General features: G+C 42.2%; 2 protein-coding genes across 4 annotated transcripts in view; both read left to right on the forward strand.

The window, feature by feature from the left end:
• FUCA1 (alpha-L-fucosidase 1) overlaps nucleotides 1-4,375 on the forward strand; it is a 28,576-nt gene extending 24,201 nt beyond the window's left edge. The window contains exon 8 of the mRNA XM_034413453.3: nucleotides 409-4,375. Coding sequence (XP_034269344.2) covers nucleotides 409-549 — 141 coding nt within the window. The 3' untranslated portion in view covers nucleotides 550-4,375. The remainder of the gene's footprint in view (nucleotides 1-408) is intronic.
• Nucleotides 4,376-4,965: 590 nt separating this feature from the next.
• On the forward strand, nucleotides 4,966-27,511 carry HMGCL (3-hydroxy-3-methylglutaryl-CoA lyase). 3 transcript variants are annotated; one of them, XM_034413450.3, is made up of 9 exons: nucleotides 4,966-6,978; nucleotides 15,577-15,660; nucleotides 16,693-16,800; nucleotides 17,246-17,341; nucleotides 19,225-19,373; nucleotides 20,263-20,326; nucleotides 21,470-21,658; nucleotides 22,968-23,093; nucleotides 26,801-27,511. In XM_034413450.3, the coding sequence occupies exons 1-9, from the start codon at nucleotides 6,868-6,870 to the stop codon at nucleotides 26,900-26,902; spliced, it is 1,029 nt and encodes a 342-aa protein (XP_034269341.2). In that variant the 5' UTR covers nucleotides 4,966-6,867; the 3' UTR covers nucleotides 26,903-27,511. The 3 variants fall into 3 exon arrangements, with proteins under 3 accessions (XP_034269341.2, XP_034269342.1, XP_034269343.1); XM_034413451.3 differs by lacking the exon at nucleotides 4,966-6,978 and adding an exon at nucleotides 10,364-10,505; XM_034413452.3 differs by lacking the exon at nucleotides 4,966-6,978 and adding an exon at nucleotides 14,584-14,855.

Below are 27,511 nucleotides of genomic sequence, written 5' to 3' on the forward strand. Positions count from 1 at the left end.
AGGAGAAAAATAGGGACCACCTTTGGTGGAAAGGTAACAGCATTCCGTGCGTTTTTGGCGTTGAGTCATTCTGGTCACATGACCCCGGAGACATCTTTGGACAGCGCTGGCTCTTCGGCTTTGAAACGGAGATGAGCACCGCCCCCTAGAGTCGGGAACGACTAGCACGCGTGTGCGGGGGAACCTTACCTTTACCTTAACCCAATATTTATATATAGCTTTTATGTTTTTATAACTTATTTGTACACCACCCAGAGTCACTTTGTGAGGGAGATGGGTGGTTTCTAAATGGGAGGGAGGGAGGGAGGAAAATATTGTTGCCAAAAAACCTTACGTGTGCCTAGAGTCTCTAGCAGCCGAGCCCAAATGAAGGAAGTTTTTTAACCTTTTGTTTCTTATCCTTGGCAGATCACCATGTTGGGATTCTTCAAGCCTTTAAAATGGCAGCCATCACCACAACAAGGATTGCAGGTTTTGTTGCCCTCAGAAAATCGTTGGCTTCTCCCATTCGAGCATGGCTGGGTGGTGAAACTGCTTGGAGTATCCTGATGGGAAAGTTGGAAAGAAACCACAGAATGACTGCCTGTCCTTTTTTCATCTCTTGCTTAAACCTGGTGATTAAGAGAGCCTGAACAAATCTGAAAGAAGTTGCAATTGCAGAATGCTTTAGCCTTTCCAGGCTGGCCATCCTTGTGCTCACCCTTTTCAAAAGGATGGTTGTAAATTAGATATCTGACTTGAGTTAATCTCGATATAATACAGAAAGCCAAACTTGGGCTGAGATACATCGAAACTTCGCTTCAGTGGGAAAGAAAAAATGTCTCAGGGAAATTATATTTTCTGGCACAAAACTGGCTGTGGAAAAGGCCTTAGTTGCCATTTTTTCCCAACAGGAGCTGGCTTTGAAATGCAAATCTACTTTGCTCAATTAGTCCTGGATGAAAAAATTATATGAGGTTGCTTCAGAAAGTGACTTCAAAAGCCTGCACACGGGTGAAATCCAGCAGGTTTTGACAGGCTCCGGAGAACCGGTAGCGGAAATTTTGAGTACTTCGGAGAACCGGCAAATACCACCTCTGGCTGGCCCCAGTGTGGGGTTGGAATGGAGATTTTGCAGTATCCTTCCCCCAGGAGTGGGGAGGGAATGGGGATTTTGCAGTATTCTTTTCCTGCCATGCCCATCAAGCCATGCCACGCCCACCAACCCTCGCCCACAGAACCGGTAGTAAAAAAAAAATTTCACCACTGCCTCCACCTCAGCCAGAAGTTCTGGCTGAGGCGGAACAGAGAAGCCTTGAAGCTACGCTTAAAAATAAGCAGGAGATGAAGGGAACACAGAATGATCTCGGACGGCTAATAGCAAACCACTAATAATAGATCCCATTATGGGGCAATAGAGAACGATATGCCAGGTGTACTGAAATGATGAAATGACTTGAGGAGAAGAAAAATAATGCCATTCTTGGAAAGCAAAGTATTATGACACGAGGATTTGTTCTTGGGATTTCAGTATTGGGCAAGGCAAAGGGCTCTCCTGGAATAGGGTCTAATATTACGTTTGTTTTCATGAAAGTTACATTTAAAAAAAAAATCCCATCTGCTGGTTCCACCTACGGAGATGACAGATGCAGTCATTTCTTACTTTCTAGTCTTTTGTTGGTCATTCTTGCATCCAGGAAGATTTGGCAGCTCAAAAGATCCAGTTGAAACAACGGCATATTTACTAGGCCCCATTTTTTCAGCCATAGGGTTCAGCCAATCGTTCTCTATTTTTGCAAGCCTGAATTATGACAAAATCTACTTCCCTTGTGGGCTTCGCATTCAATCTTCCTTCACTACTACCTTCCCTTTTGAATTCGTTTTTAATAAAGAAGATAGGAGAGGAAATACACTTCCCTTCCATCCCTCAAGATGGTTCTGGTTTTTCCAAAAACAAGCCAGTCATATCCTTGTTCAGGAAAGGAAATTTTTAGCCACAGGATTGAGAAGTAGAGTCTACACCAGTGTTTCTCAACCTTGGAAGCTTGAAAATGGGTGGACTTCACCTCCCAGAATCCCCCAGCCAGCAGCACTGGCTGGGGGGATTCTGGGAGTTGAAGTCCACCCACCTTCAAGCTACCAAGGTTGAGAAACACTGGTCTAAACTGATTTTTCTCATTTAGACACTGTAAGAGGAGAGCCTCGTTAGGCAAAAAAAACCTGATAACACCTTTTCCAAATAAACTTGATTTTTTTTCCCTCTGCAAATTAATTTAACCCAGATGATAAGGATCAAGGAGCTGGCCTGATGCTCTCACAAACAGATCTTCTTTTGACAGTTTCTGTAGTTCCTATTTTTCTTGAGGCAAGGGCCACAGCTACCAAGCTGGGCTTGGGTTCATAGCAGATAGTTTTGCCAGAAATAATGACCTTAAGAAAGGTGTGGAGCAGTGTGGTGCAGTGTGTGGAATATTGTCACCTCTCCACAGTCCCCAGATTAGGAGAAGGGAACGGAGCAATGAATTAGCCCAGTGATGGCTAACCTTTTTATCCTCGGCTGCCAAAAGCATGCGTACGCGTGCAATAGCATGCGTGCACGTGGCCATACCCATAATGCAATGCCCACCACCATGCCATGCACATGTGCACGCAACCCTCCCCCCCCCCGTGCTACCCACTGCACAGGCACGTGCAACCCCCTGTGCATGCGTGTCCGACCCCCCACGCCCCATTTTGGCCCAAACAGGCCTCCTTGAAGCCTCCGGTGGCCTGAAATGGCCGGTTCCCAGACTTCCGGTAGGCCCATTTTTCGCCCACCCAGAGCCTCCACACGAGCCCTGTATTACTTGGCATCCAAAACGGGCCACGTGGAGACTCCTGGGAAGGGCAAGGCGGCATGGGCGTGTGCACGCGACTTCCGCATGCACGGCAAAGACCCAAGAATCAGCTGGCTGGTGGGAGGCGCGCGCGCATGCACAGTGCAGCTGACCTGGGACAACGGCTCATAGGCCAACAGAAACGGCTCTGTGTGCCACCTGTGGCGTGCACACCATAGGTTCTCCATCACGGAATTAGCCGATCCAAATAGCTTTTAAGTACTGTGTGGCCGGCATTTTGCAATTCTGAGAACATCCCCTTCCCATTCCAGTAATGGCTGATACCAGTGGTCAGATAAGACAGGGAATGAGAAAGTGGGTGACGAGACTAGAACCAAATTTCCAAAAAGAATAGCCTTTTGCATGCATAAATTAAATCAATGCTGGTAAATGAAGAGGGGGGGAATACAGTATTTGGCAGACCATCTGCGGCCAGCGACAGCTCCCCATCGCCCGGTGCGTTCCCACAGGGAGGGCCTCCTTGGGGTGCCGTCGGCCAGACAATGTCGGCAGGCAACCCCTAGGGAGCGGGCCTTCTGTGGGTGCACCTACTCTGTGGAATCAGCTCCCCCTGGGGCTCCGGGTGGCCCCTGACCTTCACTCTTTCCGCCGTGGCCTTAAAACATGGCTACTTCGCTTGGCTGGCTTGGACTGAAGGGGTTTTAGAGGGGATTTTAATGGTTTTTATAGTTTTTATTGGGTATTTTTAGAGGAAGGATTGGACTTTGTGTGTTTTATTGTTGTGAGCCGCCCTGAGTCCTTTTGGAGATAGGGCGGCATATAAGTCCAAATAATAAATAAATAAATAAATAATAAACTTGTAGACTGTACAGGTAGTCCTTGACTTACAATATTTTGTTCAGTGACCATTCACAGTACTGAAAAAGTGATTTATGACTCTGTTTCACAGTTACAACCTTTCCAGTGTCCCCATGATCACGTGATCAAAATTCATATGTTTAGCAACTGGTTCATATTTATGACGGTTGCAGTGTCCGAAGCTCATATGATCCCCCTTTTGCGACCTTCTCATCAGCAAAGTCAAGGGGGGAGCCAGATTCACTTAACAACCAAGTTACTAACTTATCAACTGCAGTGATTCACTTAATAACAACTGAGACAAGAAATGTTGTAAAATAGGGCAAAATTCACTTAACAAATGTCTCAGTTAACGACATAAATATTTATTTATTTATTTATTAGTTCAATTTATATGCCGCCCTCCTCCAAAGACTCAGGGTGGCTTACAATTCACTTATAGCAATAGCCTTAATTCTTCTGTATATACCTGCTTATTAGGGCTTTTGGCCCCCCATAAGCGGTGTTTCTACAAAGTCAGCTTATTGCCCCCACAATCCGGGTCCTCCGTGTTGGTCATAAGTCAAGGACTACCTGGGTAATGTTGCAAGAGATGATTCTTATACAGATTTCTGCAATGTATCAATCATGGTGCCTTTTAATTTTTTTACTATCGGCTTTTAAATGGTTTTTTTTTTTAAAAGAATAAATATTGAAATAAATGTTTGCATTGGATTCGCTTTATGGTGCAGCAATCCTTGGAACAAATTTGAGTAGAAATATTACTTTTGGCAAGATTGTTGGAATGTTTTTTGGGATCATCTCAATACTGTTCTGCAGGAGCACACATTTTTGTAAAGCTACCTGTAAAAATGCCTTTCAACTGAAAGAAGAATTTTGCCATCACCTTGCCAACAAAAGTGCGTATAGTCAAGGCTATGGTTTTCCCAGTTGCAATGTATGGCTGTGAAAGTTGGACCATAAGAAACGCTGAGCGCCAAAGAATTGAGGCCTTTGAACTCTGGTGCTGGAGAAGACTCCTGCGAGTCCCTTGGACTGCAAGGCGATCAAACCAGTCAGTCCTAGAGGAGATCAACCCTGACTGACTGCTCTTTAGAAGGCCAGATCCTGAAGAGGAAACTCAAATACTTTGGCCACCTAATGAGAAGGAAGGACTCACTGGAGAAGAGCCTAATGCTGGGAAAGATTGAGGGCAAAAGAAGAAGGGGACAATAGAGAACGAGGTGACTGGATGGAGTCACTGAAGCATTAGGTGTGAGCTTAAATGGACTCCAGAGGATGGTATCGGACAGGAAGGCCTGGAGGAACATTGTCCATGGGGTCGCGATGGGTCGGACACGACTTCGCAACTAACAACAACAAAAGTTGAAAGACAAAGTATGTGTCACCCCAAATATTGTACTTCCCCCCCCCCCAAATTTTATCTCTTGAGAGGACTGTTGCAACTAGCAGACACAATGGAGACAAATAGCTGTAGTATGTCAAAATTGACTCGCAAAACACCTCTTTTCTGAGCTCTCAGCTCGACAAAGAAACACGGGAGGGAGGAAGGGTATGATGGGAATGCGTGGGAAGCTGGGAGGGAGAGAAGGAATTCAAGTGAGCCGTCTGCAGCTCGAGAAAATCTTACAACCCCAAGGTCACGAGCAGAAGATTTTTGAAAGGTACAGTCTGTATTCCCAAAATAAAATGCTTGACCTGGATTGGTGGACAATGGACACTGGGCGGCTTGTGGGGGGGGGAGGGAGTTTCATTATACTTCATTATGCACTACTATTAATCTTCTCACTGTTCCCCCCACCCATCTCATTCCACTTATGACTGTATGACTAACTTTGTTACTTGTATCCTTACGATTTATATTGATATTGTTTCCTGATTGCTTATTTGTACCCTATGACTATCATTAAGTGTTTTACCTTATGATTCTTGACGAATGTATCTTTTCTCTTATGTACACTGAGAGCATATGCACCAAAGACAAATTCCTTGTGTGTCCAATCACACTTGGCCATTAAAAAATTCTAATCTATTCTATTCTATTCTATTCTATTCTATTCTATTCTATTCTATTCTATTCTACTCTACTCTACTCTACTCTACTCTACTCTATCCTTTCCTATCCCATTCTGTTTTAATATTCTATTCTATTCTATTCTACTCTACTCTACTCTACTCTATTCTATTCTACTCTACTCTACTCTACTCTACTCTACTCTACTTTACTCTTTTCTATCTCATTCTGTTCTAATTATTCTATTCTATTCTATTCTATTCTATTCTACCCTTTCCTATACCATTCTGTTCTAATATTGTATTCTATTCTACTCTACTCTATCCTTTCTTATCCCATTCTGTTTTAATATTCTATTCTATTCTATTCTACTCTACTCTACCCTACCCTACCCTACCCTACTCTACTCTTTTCTATCCCATTCTGTTCTGTTCTATTCTATTCTATTCTATTCTATTCTATTCTATTCTATTTATGTTGTGCTTCATGCGGAAACCTCAGAACTGGCTTTTCTTTTTGAAGAATGGATCTCTCAGTAAAGTTTTACTCTTTGTAATTAAAAAAAAAATTCCCAAAATTCTCTTTTGCTGTGCAGACCAAGCGGATGGTTGGCATTGTCGCTCTTTCCCCTGAGCCAAAGCCATCCCTGCCCTGTTCCTTTCATTACTTTGGATCGGTTTTGAAGTGATTTCTTAATGCCTTCAGGGGAAAAGAGCCAAGGTCCACTTGCTCCAAATAAAGGTGACTGCCAACGAACGTCACTAAATGCCGGGTTAGGCAAGAACAGCCTGCAAAATAGACTTGTCAGGTTGGAATCCATTCCAGCTGAAAGATCAAGAGACAAAATTGATGTCACTGCTCCCAACCGGCCTTATGGGATCTGTGGAACCCGACACAACCTGTAGTTCAGGCAATCTAGAGCATTGGCAAATGGGGCTTGCTTGGCACGGAATGCCCCTTGCATCACAGTGAAGAGCCACGGTGTTGACACGTGCTTTGTGTACAAATGAAGGATGTGGCCTTGGCAACGAAGCACAATTATTGTTGAACCCTGGGAGAGAGACTTAAGGCTACGCTTCTCTTCATTTTACCAGATGGAAGGGAGCATTGCTTGCGAGAGCCAAAACAAACACTGCATCTGTTTTCAAGCCATCTTCTCTTGTTGATTTAATGGTATAAATGTGCTTAGGAGACTTCTCCGGGTCTACAGCGCAAGCTACACCTCTGTGTGAGCAGGAAGCACCAGAGTGCCAAATGGGGCCTTTACGAAGAGGAAGCTTGATAGGACAGGTATGTGATTTATTTATTTATTTTGCCCCAAAGACCAAAACGAGAGTAGAATTATCTAAATTGCTGCAACAGGTATAAGATGCAACAAAGAAAGATGGTATGATTCTTAGATTTCAGTTACGATCGTCTCCATGCTAGCATTAAGGATAATCCCCATGGGATTCAGTGGGAGATTTTCAACAACTGTGCATAGAATCAGGTTCTAAGGCAGAGGTCTTCAAACTTGGCAGCTTTAAGACTTGTGGACTTCAGCTCCTAGAATTCTCCAGCCAGCATAGCTTAAAGCTATGTCCACAAGTCTTAAAACTGCCAAGTTTGAAGACCTCTGTTCTAAGAGGCTTGGTTTAATCAGAAATGTTCCAAGCAACAGAGAATTTACAGTGGCAAAGGTTTATGAATAGTGGTGTTTAAATTCAACTATATAAAAAGGTATAACAAAATGAAAGTCCATCTTGGATCCAAGTTAAGACTTTTAAATGAATGATATAACCTTTTAATCCAATATCAATCTTGACTCCTGATGATTACATGGATACTTCATGTAGTTTTCTTGGCAACATTTCAGGAGTGTGTATGGACTGACCCCCAAATCACCCAACTGTTTTTGTGCCTAAAATTCTAAAATTTTGGTCTAAAATTTTAGTCTAAAATTCTTTGTCATTTATTTAACCATAATACCAAACCACAGTTCTATAAAAATTTCCCAATTCAGGCACTTTCCATATATGTGAATTTTCAATTCCTAGAGTTCCTTACCAGGCAGGTTTAATCCAGCATAGCTGTTTAAGGATCAGCAAACTTTGGCTGGACGGTGAATGATTAAACCTCAAATATAGTTATTCAAAACTTAGTCCCCAAGGGTAATAATTACAATATGCTTATGACTGAAACTTCATTTAACGGGAATGGAAATAGATAGGCTGAGAAGGGGTTTCCTGGCAAAGGTTAATTTTAAGAGGCAAGAGAGGTAGCATAATATATTTAAGAGGGATCATCACCATCCTATAGGAATACTGGGTGGACTGGAAGAACAGGTAATAGAGGACACCTGTTTTGCATCTAGGAAATCCCAGTTTTGATGCTGAAGAAACTCCTCCCCCAAATCCTGGAGAGCCATTGACAATGTAAATACTGGAATTGGCAGTTTCCTCTGTTGGAAGACAAACAGGCAATTCAATTCATAGTGGCAGAAAAATCCACACCAGTATGGTGCTGTTGTAAAGGAACAGAAACCAGAGTAGAGGAGCTGTCAGGCTAGAGGACAAGGTTTTTCAGCAGAGAGCAAGAAAGGAGTAAACCACACAAAAACCTCAAAAGTAGAAAGGTTGGGTTAAGGAAGGTCTAGACTAGAGTAAAAGCACTTGAAGAGCTTCATGAGTGTTGTTTATTCAATGCTTAACCTGGTTCCTGAATTAATCCATTATAGGAATAGGAATAGGAATAGGAATAGGAATACAATACAATACAATACAATACAATACAATACAATACAATACAATACAATACAATACAATACAATACAATACAATACAATACAATAGAATTCTTTAATGGCCAAGTGTGATTTGTCTTTGGTGCATATGCATATGGGCCAAATTAATCAGTGTACATAAGGAGAATAACATACATTCATCAAGAATAAAAACAAAGATACAACACTTAGTGATAGTCAAGGTTACTAATAAGCTATCAAAATCATACTAGGAAACAAAAACAATATAATTGAAAGGTACAAGCAACATGGTTATAGTAATAAGTGGGAAGAGAGAGATACTAGTAAGGAAGAGAAGAATAATAGTAATACAGTCTTAGTAAATTGACAGTATTTATTTAATATTTAATAGAGATTATTTAAAGTAGTGCAGGGAGCTGAGTTGGCTCAACAAATTAAGCCACAAAAACTTAAATTTAGCAGATTGAGGAATTGCCATCGCTACATTTGCAACTGCCCAATTAAGGATGCTGCATCCATAACACTAACGCTTGTTATTCTTGCCAAGCACTTCCAGTTGCTTTCCAGAACTCTGGGAGAGTTTGTCTTCCTCCCCCTTGTCTCCCCTGCAAAAAATAAATAAATAAATAAATAAATCCCATAACCCCCCCCCCATTCTTAAAAAGCAAACCTGCCCCCTTCTCATCTCAGGTTCCCTGGGGCTCCTTAGGTACACTTCTCCCACTCTCAGAGGAACACCGCCTATTGCACATAATGCAGTTCAACCTTGCCAGCAGCGCGTCCGCTGCTCGCCATTTCCCCTTCTCCTCTTTGTAACAGGCAGGTGTTAGGTAGGTGAAGCTCGCCCGCCTCCATTGCACAGAGGGAAGCAGGTTCCCCAGAGCAGAGGTCTCCAACCTTGGCAACTTTAAAGACTTGTGGACTTCAACTCCCAGAATTCCTCAGCCAGCAAAGATAGACAGATAGATAGATGATAGACAGACAGACTGATAGAAGATAGATAGATAGCTAATAGATAGATAGACTGATAGATAGAAGATAGAGATAGAGAGATAGAGAGATAGAGAGATAGAGAGAAGATAGAGATAGATAGAAGATAGATAGAAGATAGATGATAGATAGACTGATAAATAGATAGATGGAAGATAGATTGTTAGATAGACAGACAGACAGACAGACAGACAGACAGACAGACAGATAGATAGATAGATACTGGTAGTTACTGGTAGATAGATAGACTGATAGAAGATAGACGGATAGAATTTAAATAGAAGATAGATAGATAGATAGATAATAATTGATAGATATATGATTAGATAGATAGAATGATAGATAGAAGATAGATAGAAGATAGATAAATGATAGATAGATAGACTGATAAATAGATAGATAGATGGAAGTTAGATTGTTAGATAGATAGACAGATGATAGAAGATAATGATTGATAGATGATAGATAGATAGATATTTAAATACTTTGGCAGAAGTTCTGAGATATGCAGATGCTTTTCTGGCAGCGTACCCAATATTTTCCAAAGTCTGGAATGCCACCAGACTAAAAGCAGGGGTCTCCAACCTTGGCCACTCTAAGACTTTGTGGACTTCAACTCCCAGAATTCAATTCCTCAACCAGCTTTGCTTTGCTGGCTGAGGAATTCTGGGCGTTGAAGTCCACAAGTTGCCAAGGTTGGAGACCCCCGCCCCTGCCCCAGAGGCTTGGATTACATATCCCATAACCGTCTCAAAAAGTGCTTTTTTTTTTTTAAATGAAATTTGAGACAACTAGGCCGTGGATGATCAGAATCTCCACGGACATCTCCCATAAATCTTGCTGGCCGGGGATGATGGGATTTGTAGCTCGACGCTCAGAGGATGCGGAGGGGGGGGAGGAGCGCAGAGATCAGCCAGGCTCTCTCAGAACTGATCCGCGGTCACGTGGTCCAGGGGCGGTGACGCGGCCATGGCCTATCACGTGACCCTCCTCCTCCTCCTCCTCCTCCGGAGTGAGACGACGCGCTCCCGAAATGGTGGCGCTGAAGCGGGGGCTGCCGCGGCTGGTGGCTTCGCTGCGGCCGGTGAGCGAGCAAGGCCAGCGGGGCCTTCTGCAAGGGTGGCCTCGGGCGCTGCTGTGGCTGAGAAGGAGGGAGAGGGAGTTCCATGCGGGGCTGCTGGACCTTCGGGCGCCTTTCCGCGCGCTTGGGACTACAGCTCCCAGCAACCCTGGCGTAGAGGGTGGATGGCAGAGGATTCTGGGAGTTGCAGTCCAAAATAAAATAGTAATAAAATCTGGAGGGCACTCACCTTGCCTGGGTTTCTTAGCCAGGGGGCTTGCAAACCTGTGGCTGCATTCGCTTTAGAGCAGGGGTCTCCAACCTTGGCCACTTTAAGACTCGTGGACTTCAACTCCCAGAATTCCTCAGCCAGCTTTGCTGGCTTTGCTGGCTTTGCTGGCTGAGGAATTCTGGGAGTTGAAGTCCACGAGTCTTAAAGTGGCCAAGGTTGGGGACCCCTGCTCTAAAAGACATAAATGGCCAAGGAATTGCTGGCTGAGGAACTCTGGGAGTTGAAGTTGAATGTATTGTGAGCCGCCCTGAGTCTTCGGAGAGGGGTGGCATATAAATTGAATTAATTAAATTAATTACATTAAATTAAAGTGGCCAAGGTTGGAGACCCCTGCTTTAGATAGTGACTTGGACTAAGGTTAAGGTAAGGTTGGCTGTTGGTTTGTTGTTTGCTGCGACTTATTTGTGTTGGGAGAACTCCCATCTGCTTGATTCCTTTGCCAGTGCAAAATATTTGAAAAACTCCCAAGCATCTGAGCTAGAGAGCAAGGTGTGTGTGTGTGCGTTTGTGTTATTTGCCCTCTGGGGTCAGAACAAGCGGGCCGTGACGTGGGTTCCACGAGCCCTGAAGTGTTCTGAGATGTTTGTGATAAAGTCAGTCTGCTCAATAACAACATGGGTAGAATGTATGCAGCCTCTCCTTAGTACATGGGCGGGCGGGCGCAAGGTATGTCCGGAGCACAAACCTATGATTGTGTGTCTTTGAGCCTTCGACTCTGGCTGGGAGTACTGGGGAGAGGTGAATTCCACATGCACAACTGGGATATGTGGCTGCAACATGGGCAGGATAAGAATAGTATCTTTAACTTTTCCAAGGATTTATAATGCACTCCCAATTTGTTTGGTGGCTGGTCTTTTGGGGAGGCATTCTTATCCTAAGCTAAGCATGGCCCACTTTTTAATATGTGGAGCTGTGCCTTTTTTATTTATTTATTTATTTATTATTTATTAGTCCAATTTATATGCCGCCCTTCTCTGTAGACTCAGGGCGGCTTACAATACATTATAGCAATAGCCTGCATACTTTTTTGTATATACCTGCTTATTAGGGCTTTCGCCCCCCCACCCCAAAGCAATGTTGTTCTATGCAAAGTTGGCTTATTGCCCCCACAATCCGGGTCCTCAATTTACCTACCTCGAAAGGATGGAAGGCTGAGTCAACCTTGAGCCTGGTGAGATTCGAACTTGCACTAATTGCAGGCAGCTGGCAGCTAAGTGCTAGCATTTAACAGCACTTTAATCCGCTGCACCACCGAGGCTCATAATTTAAAGGGCAAGGAAATAAGAGGAAGAGGAGAGGAGAGGAGAGGAGAGGAGTGGAGTGGAGTATTGGCCAAGTGTGATTGGACACACAAGGAATTTGTCTTGGTGCATATGCTCCCAGTGTACATAAAATAAAAGATACGTTCATCAAGAATCATAAGGTACAACACTTAATGATAGTCATAGGGTACAAATAAGCAATCAAATCATATTAGGAAACAGTCAATATAAATTGTAAGGATATACGCAACCAAATTACAGTCATACAGTCATAAGTGGGAGGAGATGGGTGATAGGAACGATGAGAAGATTAATAGTAATGCAGACTTAGTAACTAGTCTGACAGCGTTGAGGGAATTATTTGTTTAGCAGAGTGATGGCGTTTGGGAAAAAACTGTCCTTGTGTCTAGTTGTTCTGGTGTGCAGTGCTCTATAGTGTCGTTTTGAGGTTAGGAGTTGAAACAGTTTATGTCCAGATGCGAGGGGTCTGTAGATATTTTCACAGTCCTCTTTTTGACTCGTGCAGTATACAGGTCCTCAGTGAAAGGCAGGTTGGTAGCCATGGTTTTTTCTGCAGCTCTAATGATCCTCTGAAGTCTGTGTCTGTCTTGTTGGGTTGCAGAACCAAACCAGACAGTTATAGAGGAAAGAAATAGACCAGTCAATGTAGCATATGCATCCTCGACATGACCACAATTGAGCCCAAAATTTCTGTTGCTAAGCAAGACAGCTGAGTTTCATGACCTTTGCCACAGATGTTGAGTGAATCATTGCAGTTGTTAATAACATGTTTGTTAAGTGAATCTGGCTTCCCCACTGACTCGGCTTGTCAGAAGGTTGCAAAAGGTGACCATATATGACCCTGGGATATTGCAACCATCATAAATATGAGTCAGTTGCCAGGTGTCTAGATTTTCATCCCGTGACCATCGGGATGCTGCAACAGTCGTAGGTGTGAAAAATGGTCCTAAAGTCACTTTTTTCAGTGCTGTTTTAACTTTCAGCAGTCACTAAATGAATTGTTGTAAGTCGAGAACTACCTGTAAATGCAGGGTTAGGACTTTCTGCTAGGACTTTTATGTAGGTGGAGATGATTTAAATATTCATGCTTCAGTAGGACTCAAACCTTTGAGCTTCATTCTCTGAATCATTTGCTAATGCTGCTTCAAGGGCATTCCCAGGTTGCCTCTCCAATGCCTATTTACATTCATGAACAAACAACCTGGGAAATGCCTTGGAACAGCCGTATTGACCTTTCTGGCAGACATGGCTGCCTCCGTGTTTTGTGGAGGTGTGCACTGATTGTGCCCATATGCTTCATGAAGTTTTTTGCATGCTTTGTACAGCCCTAAATTTCAACTCCTACCCTCAAAACGACGCTATAGAGCACTGCACACCAGAACAACTAGACACAAGGACAGTTTTTTCCTGAACGCCATCACTCTGCTAAACAAATAATTCTCTCAACGCTGTCAAACTAGTTACTAAGTCTGCATTACTATTAATCTTCTCATCGTTCCTATCACCCATCTCCTCCCACTTATGTCTGTATGACTGTAACTTTGTTGCTGGCATCCTTAAAATTTATATTGACTGTTTCCTAGTATGATTTGATTGTTTATTTGTACCCTATGACTATCATTAAGTATTGTACCTTATGACTTGATGAACATTTCTTTTATGTACACTGAGAACATATTTATTTTATTGTTTATATTTATATACCACCCTTCTCCTGAAGGACTGGGGGCGGTGAACAGCCAACAGATAAAACACAAGAAATATAAAATTTAAAAACAGTATTAAAATCCAATTAAATTAATTTGGCCCACAATTAAAAACATCCCTGTGTTTTTAATTGTTGGTGCATATGCACCAAAGACAAATTCCTTGTGTGTTCAATCACACTTGGCCAATAAAAAATTCCTATTCTATTCTATTCTATTCTATTCTATTCTATTCTATTCTATTCTATTCTATTCTATTCTATTCTATTCTATTCTTTCATGTCTTTCACACCTGAAAATGTGCAGAAACATAGCTACTTTTTAAGCCTGACTAGGTGGCTGAAGTGGCTAAGACACTGAGCTTGTCGATCAGAAAGGTCGGCAGTTCAGTGGTTCAAATCCCTAGTACAGATCTCCTGCATGAGCAGGGGGTTGGACTTGATGACCTCCAAGGTTCCTTCCAATTTTGTTACTAACCTTAAGTCGTTGGGGAAGGGTTCAGCCACTAAATCGAGGCTTGGGAGCCAAAGATAGCTACAGAGCCTCAGATTACCCACTCCTGTTTTAAATGAAGAAAGCATCCTAGAATATATTTGTGATCTATCTAAAACTGCACATCAGAAGATGTGAGGTAGCCAGAAAGGACAGCTGATAGAAGTTGACATGTGGGCAGATTGGTTAACTACCACCAATTTTACAATGAACTTTTAATTTTGAGGTTTCCTGCAGCATAGAGTTCCCTGGAACACAGTGGTTTTCAAAAAACAGAAAACAACAGTCATATTCTGCATTGGTGAAGTGTATATAATATCTGCATGCAGGAATGTCTTACGACAGTGGTGAATTACACCCCAAATGAAGCAATATAAAAGGAGAAACCCAAGTTCAAATCACAGTACTAATATTAACTCAAGCAAGGCAGGCGTTTGCTGCTGAGCCAAGGGAGATAGAAATCTATCTGATTTGGGATCCTCTAGTTTAGCATTGCCTGAAATCTGGGGCAGTGATGGTCCATGATTTCTAAAAGGTCTTTCCTGGCCCCGTCTGGATGTGCCAAGACTGCCTCAGGGAACCTTGTGCAGTATTCCAAAAGGTTAGTCATGAAAGAGCCTTAGCTGCTTTGGACTTTGTTGGGGAGGGCAAGATAATTTTTTAAAATATACTACTTCAGGAATAAAAGTAAATTGGGGAAAAAAAATGTTTGAAATTATCAGTTGCCAGCCTTGTGCTAATCAGATCTTCCTGGACATGATTTCTTCTAAAGACAAACTGCAATCCTATAATTCTGTCTTTTTTTTTTTTGACAAGTTTTATTGGTTCCCCCCCCCCAATACACACCCACATATTTTTTGAAATAGAGTATTGACCATATCATATCATATCATATCATATATAATTCATCATATCCAAATATATTTTACTTAGTTACAGTTTCTGCCAAAGTGTCCTTTTTCCATATTTGTTAATCAAATCTTAATTTTTCTATTCTTATTTTTCTAAACAGTATCTTCTTTCACCCTCAAATTCTATTTTTTCTATTCTTAATCATCTACATTCTCCTTAATTTTATTTTTTATTATTCAATCTTTATCTTAATATATTTAAACGTGTTCGGCAATCCTATGATTCTCAAGGAGTTATAACCAGACATATCTGGAGACTGAAAGGTTAAAGAATATTAAATGTATCTATCGCTAGCAAAATTACATCTCTTGTAGAATCAAAAATAATTTTTCTTCTTACATTTGATACACTCAGGATGCTAGATGGTCTACTGAATTCGCATTCTTTCTTTTCTTTCCCTTGTTTCACAGATCAGTTTATCAGCCGCTGGAACATTCCCCAAGCATGTGAAAATTGTTGAGGTCGGTCCACGAGATGGCTTGCAGAATGAAAAGGCAAGTGACCGCTGCCTTTTGGCTGAAATCTGAAATAAGTGGCTTTGGTGGTTTTATGCTTGTGAAATGAATGTTTTGACATCAGCGCTGTTTTGATTTTTCTCCTAGGTAAAATGTTGGCATAACTTAAAAATTCAACCCTCAATCTGTGTTCCTAGAATTCCTGTCAGTTTAATTACTTAAAATATGCTGAATGTGCCAGTAGATGAGTGGATGCCCATTTGGGAGAGTGGATTTGGACTTATGACCATGTGATTTGCTTAATGACCACCCTAAAAATGGTCAAAAATCAGGTCCTGACTTACGACTGCAATGATTTATGACTGAAATTCCAGCTCCAATTGTGGTTGTCAGTTGAACACTAGTTGTTAAGTTGTTAAATGAGTTTACACATGACTATGCCTGATTTTACAATCGCTTTTGTTGTGTTTGTTAATCAAATCTGGCTTCGCTGTTGACTTTGTTTTTGGAAGCCAACTGGGAAGTAAATGTGGTCACATGACCTGGGACACTGCAGCCTTTGTAAATACATGCCAAGCACCCAAATTGCAATCACGGGGATGCTGCTATGGTTATAAATACAAAGGCCAGTCAGAAATCCCTAATTTCAGCACTGTTCTAACTTTGCACAGTTGCTAAATGAGTGGTCGTATGTCGAGGACTTACCTGTATGCAGAACCTCAAGTAGGGAGTTTGTTTGCAATGGGTAAACATTTGAGTCAGTCTCAAAGTCTGGCTGGCATTGGCAAACCTGAGAAAAGGGAAGTGTTTACAAATCTGATTGATGTCACAAAGTCAACAAAATTAAATCCGGCAAATGTGTTTCTGTTCATTATAATAGGTATGTTGTTTCTGTGGGCCTCTTCGTTTGTGGGCTCCGTTTTAATAATCCACAGTTAGGGAAGTTATACAGGAGCAAAAACCGGAAAGGGTTATAGAGTGTAGTGATTCCGCCACAATTGAATGTCGAGAAGGAAATACAATTATGGAATTGCTGTTAAAGGGGAATTCTCTCTCTCTTTCTCTCTCCAGAATATTGTTCCCACCCAGGTGAAAATTGACTTAATCAACATGCTGTCAGAGACGGGTCTCTCTGTTATAGAAGCCACCAGTTTTGTCTCTCCAAAATGGGTGCCACAGGTCAGTATGGAAAAAGACGTAAAGGGGTTGGCTACACAAACTACAGTTTGCTCCTTTGCAAGATCTCGTTCGGCTTATTGAACATACCTTAATTAAAGCAAATTTTGGCTTAGTCTTTGGTATAAATGAATGTCTCAGCTTGGTTTCTTTCATAATGAGAGGCATAATTTTATGTTTTTCCAGATAATCTAGTAAATGCTGAATCGAAGGGCTGGGAGGGGTTCTACACCAAGGATCTCCAACCTTAGCAACTTTAAGACTTGTGGACTTCAACTCCCAGAATTCTGGGAATTGAAGTCCACAAGTCTTAAAGGTTGCCAAGGTTGGACTTTCCTGTTCTACACTTACAAAAAGGGTGACTAGTCATCTCAATTTAGTACAGCATCTGGCGGGATTACCTCCAAGGAATTAAAACCTGCTGTTTGTCCTTCGTTTTGGTACCTAGATGGCTGACCACACAGAAGTGATGCAAGGCATCAGGAAGGTCTCTGGAGTCAGCTATCCTGTTTTGACGCCCAACCTCAAGGGATTTGAAGCAGCGGTAAGAGAAATCTGCAGTCCAAAAACTCCTAGGTCCTTGCCCTAGGTACTAATGAGTGGAGCTATAAGACCTGTTGCATTCTTCTCTCACAGTGCTCTTCGATAGGTACAGGAAGTCCTCAAGTAAGGACCATAATGGAGCCTGCCCATTACGGTCATAAGTTGTGACAATCTTGCCATTTTTTTTTTCTGGTGGTTGTTAAGCAAATCCATGGTTTGCTATGGGCCATATCTACTGAAAAGCAGAAGTCAAAGTGCCGGTTTTCAACAAAACTGTCTTAAATTGAAGTCACATGACCACTGGGCCTTGCAAATAGCTGTAAATATGCCAAGCACCCAAAGTGGAATTATGTGACCATGAGGGACCTCCCCTCTCCCTGACTGTCAGAACTTTGAATAAAGGTCACAAGTACCTCCCAGTTAGGTCCATCAGAAGTTCAAATAGTCACCAAGCAACCTGTTGTGGTCCGCCAGCAGCCTGCGGAGCTGGCAGCGGAGTCGGACAGCGATGAGGCTGAGGAAGAACATGGGCCAGTCCTGGAGGCTGGGGAAGGCCCGGATGAAGGCTCTGCGTCGGAGGCAGAGAGGGGGCCAGGGCCATCGGGGAGTGATGTGCGGACTTCTGAGCCTCCAGAGGCTGACAGTAGAGAGGCAGAGGAACAGGAGGAGCCTGTTCCTAGTGCACGCATGGGAAGAGCTGCCAGAAGGCAGGAGCAGCTAAAGCAAGAGACAACGAGTTGGAGTAGGGCCAAGAGATGATTGGCCCCTCCCATAAGGCTTAAAAGACAAGCAACGGCTCTTGGCTTCTTTGCCGGAAAACAACCGTTGAGAGATTTGCTTCTTGTTTGGCTGTAGTTATTTCTTCTGTTCCTGAACTGTTGCCAAGAAAAGCCTTTGCCAGTTTGCCTAATTATCCCAAGGTCAGAGATAAACTAAAGACTGGTGTTTTAAAGACTTTGCTTTCATTTCATTTAGAATATGCTGAGAATGAGTTAATTCTCAGCTGTTTTAATAAAATCTGTTTGTTTTTTGGAACTGTTTTGCATTTAATATCAACTACGTGGGCCTGGGTCACAACACAACCAGTCGTAAGTCGAGGAATATCTCTCTATCTTCTCTGCCTGAATTGAACAAGCAGATCCATATTTTAAGCCAGGCAGATCGCTAGCCTAGGCCGAACTGAAGAGCTACAGCTGGCTCTCCCATTCATTGCTTTGGCACTGCCTTTCTGGTTTCTCATCCAGAGTATTTGTTTCCTTGTGTCTTGAGGAAGTGGTTGTCTGGAAGAGCTTGTGTCCCAGCAAATTGGCTTGGTGACCTTGGCCAATTACACTCCCAGCCTAACTCACTCTCAGGGTTGTTGCTGTGGGAAAAACAGGAGGAGGGAGTATTAGGTATGTTTGCCATATCTTGTGGTGCAATTTCCATTGGCATGGGGGGAGGAGTGAAAAGAAGGCTGAGCTTAGAATCCTTGCACAGCAGGAAGCAGTGCAGGCCTTACTGAGGGCCCAGACTGTTGAGGGCAATATGCTGACTCTGTAAATTGCTTAGAGAGGGCTGTAAAAGCACTATGAAGCGGTATATAAGTCTTAAGTGCTATTGCTACATCTCCAGAATCTCTGAAGCCTTATCTGACCAATCCCAAGAGAATCTGGCAAGATTCTTGTAAATAAGCATTGCAACAATAAAGAATTAATTTTGATCAGCTCACGGAGTCGTTCTGATTCCTTGTGCCTCATACTTATAAAAGCAATAAAGGTGGGATTAAAAAAATCTTAATCAGTAAATAATAGATAAACTCGTCATGAGGGAAGGAACAAATGCTAGGCTTTTCTGAACAGAGAAATGTATAATATCTGAGCTCTTTTTTTATTTTGTTGGTAGGTGGCAGCCGGAGCCAAGGAGGTGTCAATTTTCGGAGCAGCCTCCGAGCTCTTCACAAAAAAGAACATCAACTGTTCCATAGAAGAGAGTCTGCAAAGATTTAGCGATGTTCTGCGGGCATCAAAAGAAGCCAGTATTCCAGTCCGAGGGTAAATAATTTGGGTGATGAACAAGCATCCTTATGTGTAGCCCGTGAGAAGGAGGAAGGAAGGCTGAGACATGGAAGAAAGAGGGATCTAAGCAGGAGACTATCCAGCATCCTTTCCAGAAAACACAGTCAGTCTTAACTCAGTCTTCCCCAATCTGGCACTCTTCAAATGTGTTCAGCCTGCAACTCCCAAATTCAAAGTTCTGTTTAGCAGCTAGTCCTCATGATAATAAAAAGTCATCTCCTCCTCATGTCAATTCTGGACCAGGATTGATGTCTATTAGAATAGTATGTATATTGATTCCTTCCCTGATTTTTCTCTCTCTCCAAATGTCCTTTACGTTTAGTTCTTCTACCGTTTTAAAAAAAGCTTCTAGGTAGAATTCTTTTAGTTCCCTTTTTTACTTTGTTGCTTTTGTAATCTAATTTTTTTTATCTATTATTGCGTTGAAGTCTCCTAAAATACAGAGATTATCACACTCTATACCACGGACAACATTATGTAATTTTTCGTAAAATTGTTCTTGTCCTCCATTTGGAGCATTCTACTACTGAAACCTGTTTTCGATTTAAGATTATTTCCACAATCAGAATCCTTCCCTCCTCATCCTTATAAATTGGTTATAAATTTTGCTCATGATAATAAAAAGACTTCTCCTCCTCTGTAGATCTTTTTTAAAAACCCTACACAACCTGGTAACTTCCCTTCGTAATACTCATTGTGGGAAGAGGTTGCATTGCATCTGTCGCCCCCCCCCCCCATCAAAAGATAATTAGGTTATGGATAGAACTCTTGTGAATGAAGCAAAGGGAGGCAGGGGCTAATTTTCATTGACCAATCTCCATGATTTTACGTGACAATGTTGCAATTCCTTCCCTTCTCCATGCAGCTACGTCTCCTGTGTTCTTGGCTGCCCTTATGAAGGAAAGATTTCTCCTGCTAAAGTGGCAGAGGTGAGTTCGTGTTATAGGCAAATGTATCTCTTCTTTTATGTACACTGAGAGCATATGCACCAAGAGAAATTCCTTATGTGTCCAATCACACTTGGCCAATAAAGAATTCTATTCTATCCTATTCTATTCTATTCTGCTCTGCTCTGCTCTACTCTACTCTACTCTACTCTACTCTACTCTACTCTACTCTACTCTACTCTACTCTATTCTATTCTATTCTATTCTATTCTATTCTATTCTATTCTATTCTATTCTATTCTATTCTATTCTAGGCCTGTTCAGAAGAAGTGTTCTTTTTTTGTAAATGAAACCCTACCTTTTACGAAAAACAAAGACGAACCTTTGAAGAAGAGAGTTAAATCTCACCGCACATGTATTGTCCTACTGACTGAGTTGGATTTGCCTTCTGTTCTGATTTCATTGCAAGGACAGGAGAGACCATAGATTAGAGGATCTGTACAGAGAAAGTTCCACGTTCTATTCCATCATCCTTTCTCTGAAAAGGCTGTTTGTTCGTGGATATCTAGCCAGGCCTTGGTGATCTAAACCAGGGGTCTCCAAACTTGGCAACTTTAAGCCTGGCGGACTTCAACTCTGGGAGTTGAAGTCCGCCAGGCTTAAAGTTGCCAAGGTTGGAGACCCCTGATCTAAACAACACTGAATTAGATGTGAATAAACCTTCTGACTTGGAGTGAGGCGCATAAATATCCAACCCTCTGAGCAGCAGCTGTCAGTGAACGAGGAAAAACACGCATTGCACACCTTTGCATGGGATATATTGAGCTCATTCCCCCTTCCACACCTTGTTGCTTTTCAGATAGGTTGGAAGATATTTAGCTTGAACGATGCAAATTGAAATCCCATCAACCCAGAAAAAAACAGATAAGTCTTGCAAGGAGAGGTAGGATTTCACCCCTGGGGCAAACTGGATTGAGCCTCCAAAGCAGAGCATTTCTTAGCCGCAGGGAAAAACTAACAGAGGAGGGGATGCAACAGATTCCTTCACCTTTTCCAGGGAAAGAAAATCCTGAAGGTGAATCCATCCTGACGAATTACTATAATGGTGTGTTGAATTTGCAGCAGAAGAAAACCAATAAGAAGCTACCATTTTTAAAAAAACAAAAAATCTGTTCTCTGTGACAGGTGTCAAAGAAAATGTATGCGATGGGGTGCTATGAGATTTCCCTCGGCGACACCATTGGTGTGGGGACCCCAGGCAACATGAAGGAGATGCTGTCTGCAGTCATGAAAGAGGTGCCCGTTGAAGCTCTTGCTGTTCACTGCCACGACACTTATGGACAAGCTCTTGCCAATACACTAGTAGCACTACAGGTGAGTTTTCCCTCAGTCTCCGAGGCAACCTTTAGACCACAGCTGTCAAACTCGATTACGTCACGTGACGTATCACAACGTTTTTTGCCTTTGCGGAGCCGGGGTTGGCGTGTTCAGGGCATGACACATGCGGCCCATGGGCCGTTAGTTTAACACCCCTGCTTTAGATGTTGTCCTTGACTTATGACTGACACAAAAAATGATGTCAGGGGTAGAAAATCAGAAGTCCAGGCAGTTGAAGATTTATTGAAGCTTATGCTCTCTACAAGAATCTGAACTACTAACTGTCAAGGGAAATTAGCGGGAGATAATAGAAAGGAATTCAAGGAGGGCTAGACTTAGATCTCTTGTGGGCATGAAGGGACTCGAGACAGATGACGCATTTGACCCCTCCCTTGGGCTCAGTCAGGTCATCTCCCACAAACATGGATTCAAAGTTCCAGCAGTCAGGCCCTCTCTGCAATCATGTGACTGAACTTCAGATGCTCAGCAGCAAAGCTCCATTTGCAGCATACCATAGCCATGAGACTGCATTTTATGACTGCTAATATCTGAGCATTTTTTTAAAAATTTGATTTATATACCACCCTTCTCCAGAGACTCAGGGCGGCTTACAATGCGTTAAGCAATAGCCTTCATACTTTAGTATATTTATACAAAGTCAGCTTATTGCCCCCACAAACTGGGTCCTCATTTAACCTACCTTAGAAAGGATGGAAGGCTGAGTCAACCTTGAGCCTGGTAAGATTCGAACCTGCAGTAATTGCAGGCAGCTGTGTTAATAACAGGATGCTTTAGATCACTGTACTACCAAGGCATTACAGTCATATGTCAAGGACCACCTAAAATGAAACCAGTTTGCTCACCACCTACCTTCTCTAAATCAAATCCGAGCATTAGGCAGGTCCTGTGAATGAGAATATCGGTAAAGGAGGCATACATACAAAAGAGAATGCAGCATTGCAGGCAAACTCTGCCCACAGCCTTGAGTTCGATCCTGACCGGCTCAAGGTTGACTCAGCTTTCCATCCTTCTGAGGACAGTAAAATGAGGACCCAGATTGTGGGGGCAATGTGCTGACATTGTAAACCACCCAGAGAGTGCTGTAAAGCACTTTAGAGTGGTATATAAGTCTATGTACTAAATAATAATATATGTTATTATATTTTTAATAAAATAATATTAAATAATATATATTTTTCAAGAAAAAAAGAGAAGAGAAACTTTATTTGGATCTTCAAAGGCTGGCTGTAATTTCTCACGATTGGATTACAACAATTGCAAACCGATCTTAAATTTCTGTTTGCAGATGGGTGTGAATGTAGTCGATTCCTCGGTTGCTGGCCTTGGAGGCTGTCCTTATGCTCAGGGAGCATCAGGAAATGTGGCAACAGAAGACATGGTGTACATGCTGCACGGCCTGGGGATTCACACAGTAAGTGAGAAGCTGCTTTAGTTCTCTCTCCTTAACTGGGCCCTCAGAGGTAGACGTCAGCAGATAAACTAAATCTATACGTTACCAAGCTTTCATTGGATCTTCTTGAAATGCTAAAAATGTGAAAAATTAATTAGCAGGATAGCTTAGCGGCCTTTTTATTTATATCCCACCTTTATAATTTTTTTATAAGCAACACATGATGGTAAGCGTAGCCAATACTTCTTCCTCCTCCTGTTTTCCCTGCAACAACCACCCGATGAGGTGGTCTGGACAGAGAGAAAGTGACTGGCCCAAGATTGTCCACCTGGCTTTGATGGCTAAGGAAGGACTAGAACTCACAGCCTCTTACTTTCAAGCCTGGTGCCTTTAAACTACTACATCAAACTGGCTTTAGCCTAAGTTCTCCACTATTGTGCAAAAGGTCAATTGCTCTTAATTCGTACAAGACACAGAACAAAAAATGCTACCCAAAATTAATACTGAGCAGGCTTAAGAGGTGTGAATGTAGCTGTAGGTTTATAGTTAAATTTAGGAAGTATATTGTATTAATCTAGCCCAGGGATCTGCAACCTTAAACACTCAAAGAGCCATTTGGACCCATTTCTCACAGAAAAGAAAACACCAGGAACCACAAAACCTGGGTGGGTGTGGTCAACTCGACATCACTCACTCCCACCCAGTCACATGACACCCCCCAGCCACGCCTACCCAGGTTTTGTGGCTCCCAGTGTTTTCTGTGGGAAACAGGTATCTCTGTGTGTCTCTTTCTCTGTCTCTGTCTCTGTCTCTGTCTCTCTCTCTCTCTCTCTCTCTCTCTTCTCTCTCAGGCCAGGCGAGGAGTGACTGGAAGGGGAGGGTGAGGGGTGGGGCCAGCCGATAGGGAGCCACAGCAGGGGGATGAAAGAGCTGCGGGTTGCTGACATCCGATCTAGCCAGTGGCTACTCCTGTTCACTTTTGTTCTGGTCACATCCATTGCATGAGACAAGCATAAATCACTTCTGCAAGAAGACGGTCCATAAGAGAAAAGTATCTGTCTGCTCCTGCATTTAATAAAGTTGCTGCTCCTTTGTAAAGTAAAACCATAATTTACTATTCCCTTTGTTTGTCTTTATTATTTTTAATTCTGTAAGATAAGATCAGAACTAGAATAATCCCTAGAGCAGTGATGGCGAAACCGGAACGCATGTGTGCACACATCGGAGCCCCGGAAGCTCGAAGAGAATGCATGCACACCAGCCAGCTGGTCTGCACGGTAGAAACCATAAGAACAGCTGGCAATGGCGCACGTACCCACAGAGAGGGCTCTGCGTGTTACCTCTGGCACACGTGTCATAGGTTCTCCATGTTCTGCCCCAGCTACGGACCCCAAAGAATGCAGCACACATAAAGTCCGTACAAACCTTAGTTTACTAATCAAGGGCTGTTAATTTAACTTCATTAACAGCTGACAAGAATCCAAAGAATAATAACTCAATTCTGAAGCACAGTATTTCAGATACCCATAATCTTATTGTGGTTGGCAGAATGCCCAGAAGTTAATTTGCAGGAAAACTGACAAGAAAGGAAGAAGAGCTGATCAGACGTTTCTGGAATCAAGACGCAAATGAATATGAACGAAGTTGTTTCCTGCAAATTGCCTCAGTCGTCGTCCTTCCTTAAATAGGCTAGGGGAGTGGCCAATTAGCCATAAACCTTAGTCTTGAAGGAGACCTCCTCCTGAGGAGCCCCTCCTGCCTTTTGGCTGCTCTGCGCACCCGTGCATCGAGAAGAGGCTCCTCTTCTTTATCCTCTTCAGTTATGGGAGCTTCTGGAGGTTCTGAAGGCCCTGGCTGAATCCCCGCCTCTGGCACACATCTTCTCCAGCCTCCTCATTGTCCAACTCGAGCGCCAGCTGCACAGGCTGCTGGCGAATCACCACACCAGCCTCCTCGCTGTCGGAATCAGCTACTAACTGCACAGGCTGCTGATGGGCCACAGCACTCCATCACGGCCCTAGAGTTTAGAAATTTAATGTTTGTTTTAAATGCTATATATTAGTTAATCAATTACAGCTACGCTTAAAAAAAGTCAGTAAATGAATCTCCCGATTGACGCTTGCAGCTCTTGTGTTCTCCAGAGTCGTCGTTTCACTCGTGGAAGGCTTCTATTCCACATCTGCTCTTTAAAGAGGATGAAAAGAAAATTTAGAATACTGTCTTCAAAAGATTTCGCATTTGAGTCTTTTGGCTGCTTCTGTAAATTGTTCTAAGGAACGTGAAACAGAAGCCTGGCAGAATATTATACGGATAGTCCTTGACAAACAACAGTTCATTTAGTGACCGTTCAAAGTTACAGTGGCTCTGGAAAAGTGACTTATGACTGTTTTTCACACTTACAACTGTTGCAGCCTCCCTGTGGTCAGATGATCAAAATTCGGACGCTTGGCGAGTGGTTCATATGTAGGATGGTTGCAGGGTGGATTTGATTTAAATCGAGTTGATTTAAATCACAATTTAAATCATGATTTAAATCACTAGTAAAAAGGCTTGATTTAAATCAACTCGATTTAAATCATAATTTTTAAAGAGCAACTGTCATCTCTGCTACTCCTTTGACCCACTGTTGACTCACTGATAGTCCCAGTGTTGCAGAATATACAGCTTCATGCTACATAACTAAGCTCCATTTCATGCTGAATAAACTAAATTATTTATGTATCTTAAATAGAAAACTATCTTACGATAGATTTTTACCCCAAAAGTTTTTTATTAAAATAAATTCGATAAAAATAAAAAAAATCCGATTTAAATAAAAAAAATCTGATTTTTTTTGATTTTTTTAAAAAAACCATTGATTTTTATTCACCCTGTCACGTGATCAGCTTTTGTAACATTCTGAGAAAGTGAATGGGGCAGCCAATGGGATTCACTTAACAGCCGCAGCGATTCACTTAACAACTGTGGCAAGAAAGGTCATAAAAGGGGCAAAATTAAAATAGAATAGAAATAGAATAGAATACAGAACAGAACAGAGTAGAATAGAGTAGAATAGAATAGAATAGAATAGAATAGAATAGAATAGAATAGAATAGAATAGAATAGAATAGAATAGAATAGAATAGAATAGAATAGAATAGAATAACAGAATTGGAAGGGACCTTGGAAGTCATCTAGTCCAACCCTGATTAGGCAGGAAACCCTACACCACTTCAGACAAATGGTTATCCAACATCTTCTTAAAAACTTCCAGTGTTGGAGCATTCACAACTTCTGGAGGCAAGTTGTTCCACTGATTAATTGATCTAACTGTCAGGAAATTTCTCCTTAGTTCTAAGTTGCTTCTCTCCTTGATTAGTTTCCACCCATTGCTTCTTGTCCTGCCCTCAGGTGCTCTGGACAATAGCTTGGCTCCCTCTTCTTTGTAGCAGCCCCTCAAATATTGGAACACTGCTATCATGTCTCCCCTAGTCCTTCTTTTCATTAAACTAGACATACCCAGTTCCTGCAACCGTTCCTCATATGTTTTAGACTCCAGTCCCCTAATCCTCTTTGTTGCTCTTCTCTGCACTCTTTCTAGAGACTCCACATCTTTTCACTTAACGATCTTGCTTAGCAACAGAAATTTTGGGTTCAACTGTGGTTAGAAATTGAGGACTACCTGTATAGCTTTGTGGATACAAAATAAACAGCTGCCCCCCTTTTTTTCTCTCTTTTTACCTATAAAGGGAGTGGATCTATCAAAGGTCCTTGAAGCGGGCACTTTCATCTGCAAGATGCTGAACCGGAAGACAAGTTCAAAAGTCGCCCAGGCCACCTGCAAACTGTGAAGTTAGACCAGTGCCTTTCCTGGACTTGCTGGGATCAAAACTGCATGGCAGTCTGGAAACTAACCATGTTAGTTATTTGTTCCCCTAACTTTATTTAAGCACTATCCAATGACTCAGAATTAAAAGACAAGAAGAAGAGGAAACTGTTGGATTTTACACTAAGAGGAAGAAGACATTAAAAGAATGTAGAACACCATCTCTCCCTATCAAACATGTTGGATGTATTTGAAGATTGATGTTGCAATTGTTTTAAGGATCAAATGTATTGTTCTTGCCCTTATTTTTAACCTAGGCCTCTTGTGCCTGAAATCTGTTTTGTACTTAGGGCCATCACACTGCCCAGCATCCCTCCCTCCAATGTTTCTCTAGTCCTGGGCTTTCTAAAGGTTTTAATTGTCTGGACAAGCTTCCCTTTTCATAAGCTCTTGGATCCTTATGATCCTTTTTAGGTGCAGTGGTCCTGGGGAATTCTGGGAGTTGAAGTCCACCCATCTTAAAAGTAGCCAAAGATGAGAAACACTGGTTTAGTGGTCCTTGTCAAACGTTGAAGCAAGAAAACATACACTGGGATTTCTCTCCAAATAAAAAAAAATATAGATTTTTACTCTG

Source organism: Pantherophis guttatus, chromosome 10 (assembly GCF_059756535.1).
Source record: "Pantherophis guttatus breed Tessera chromosome 10, ASM5975653v1, whole genome shotgun sequence".
In the NCBI taxonomy this organism is placed as follows: domain Eukaryota; kingdom Metazoa; phylum Chordata; class Lepidosauria; order Squamata; family Colubridae; genus Pantherophis; species Pantherophis guttatus.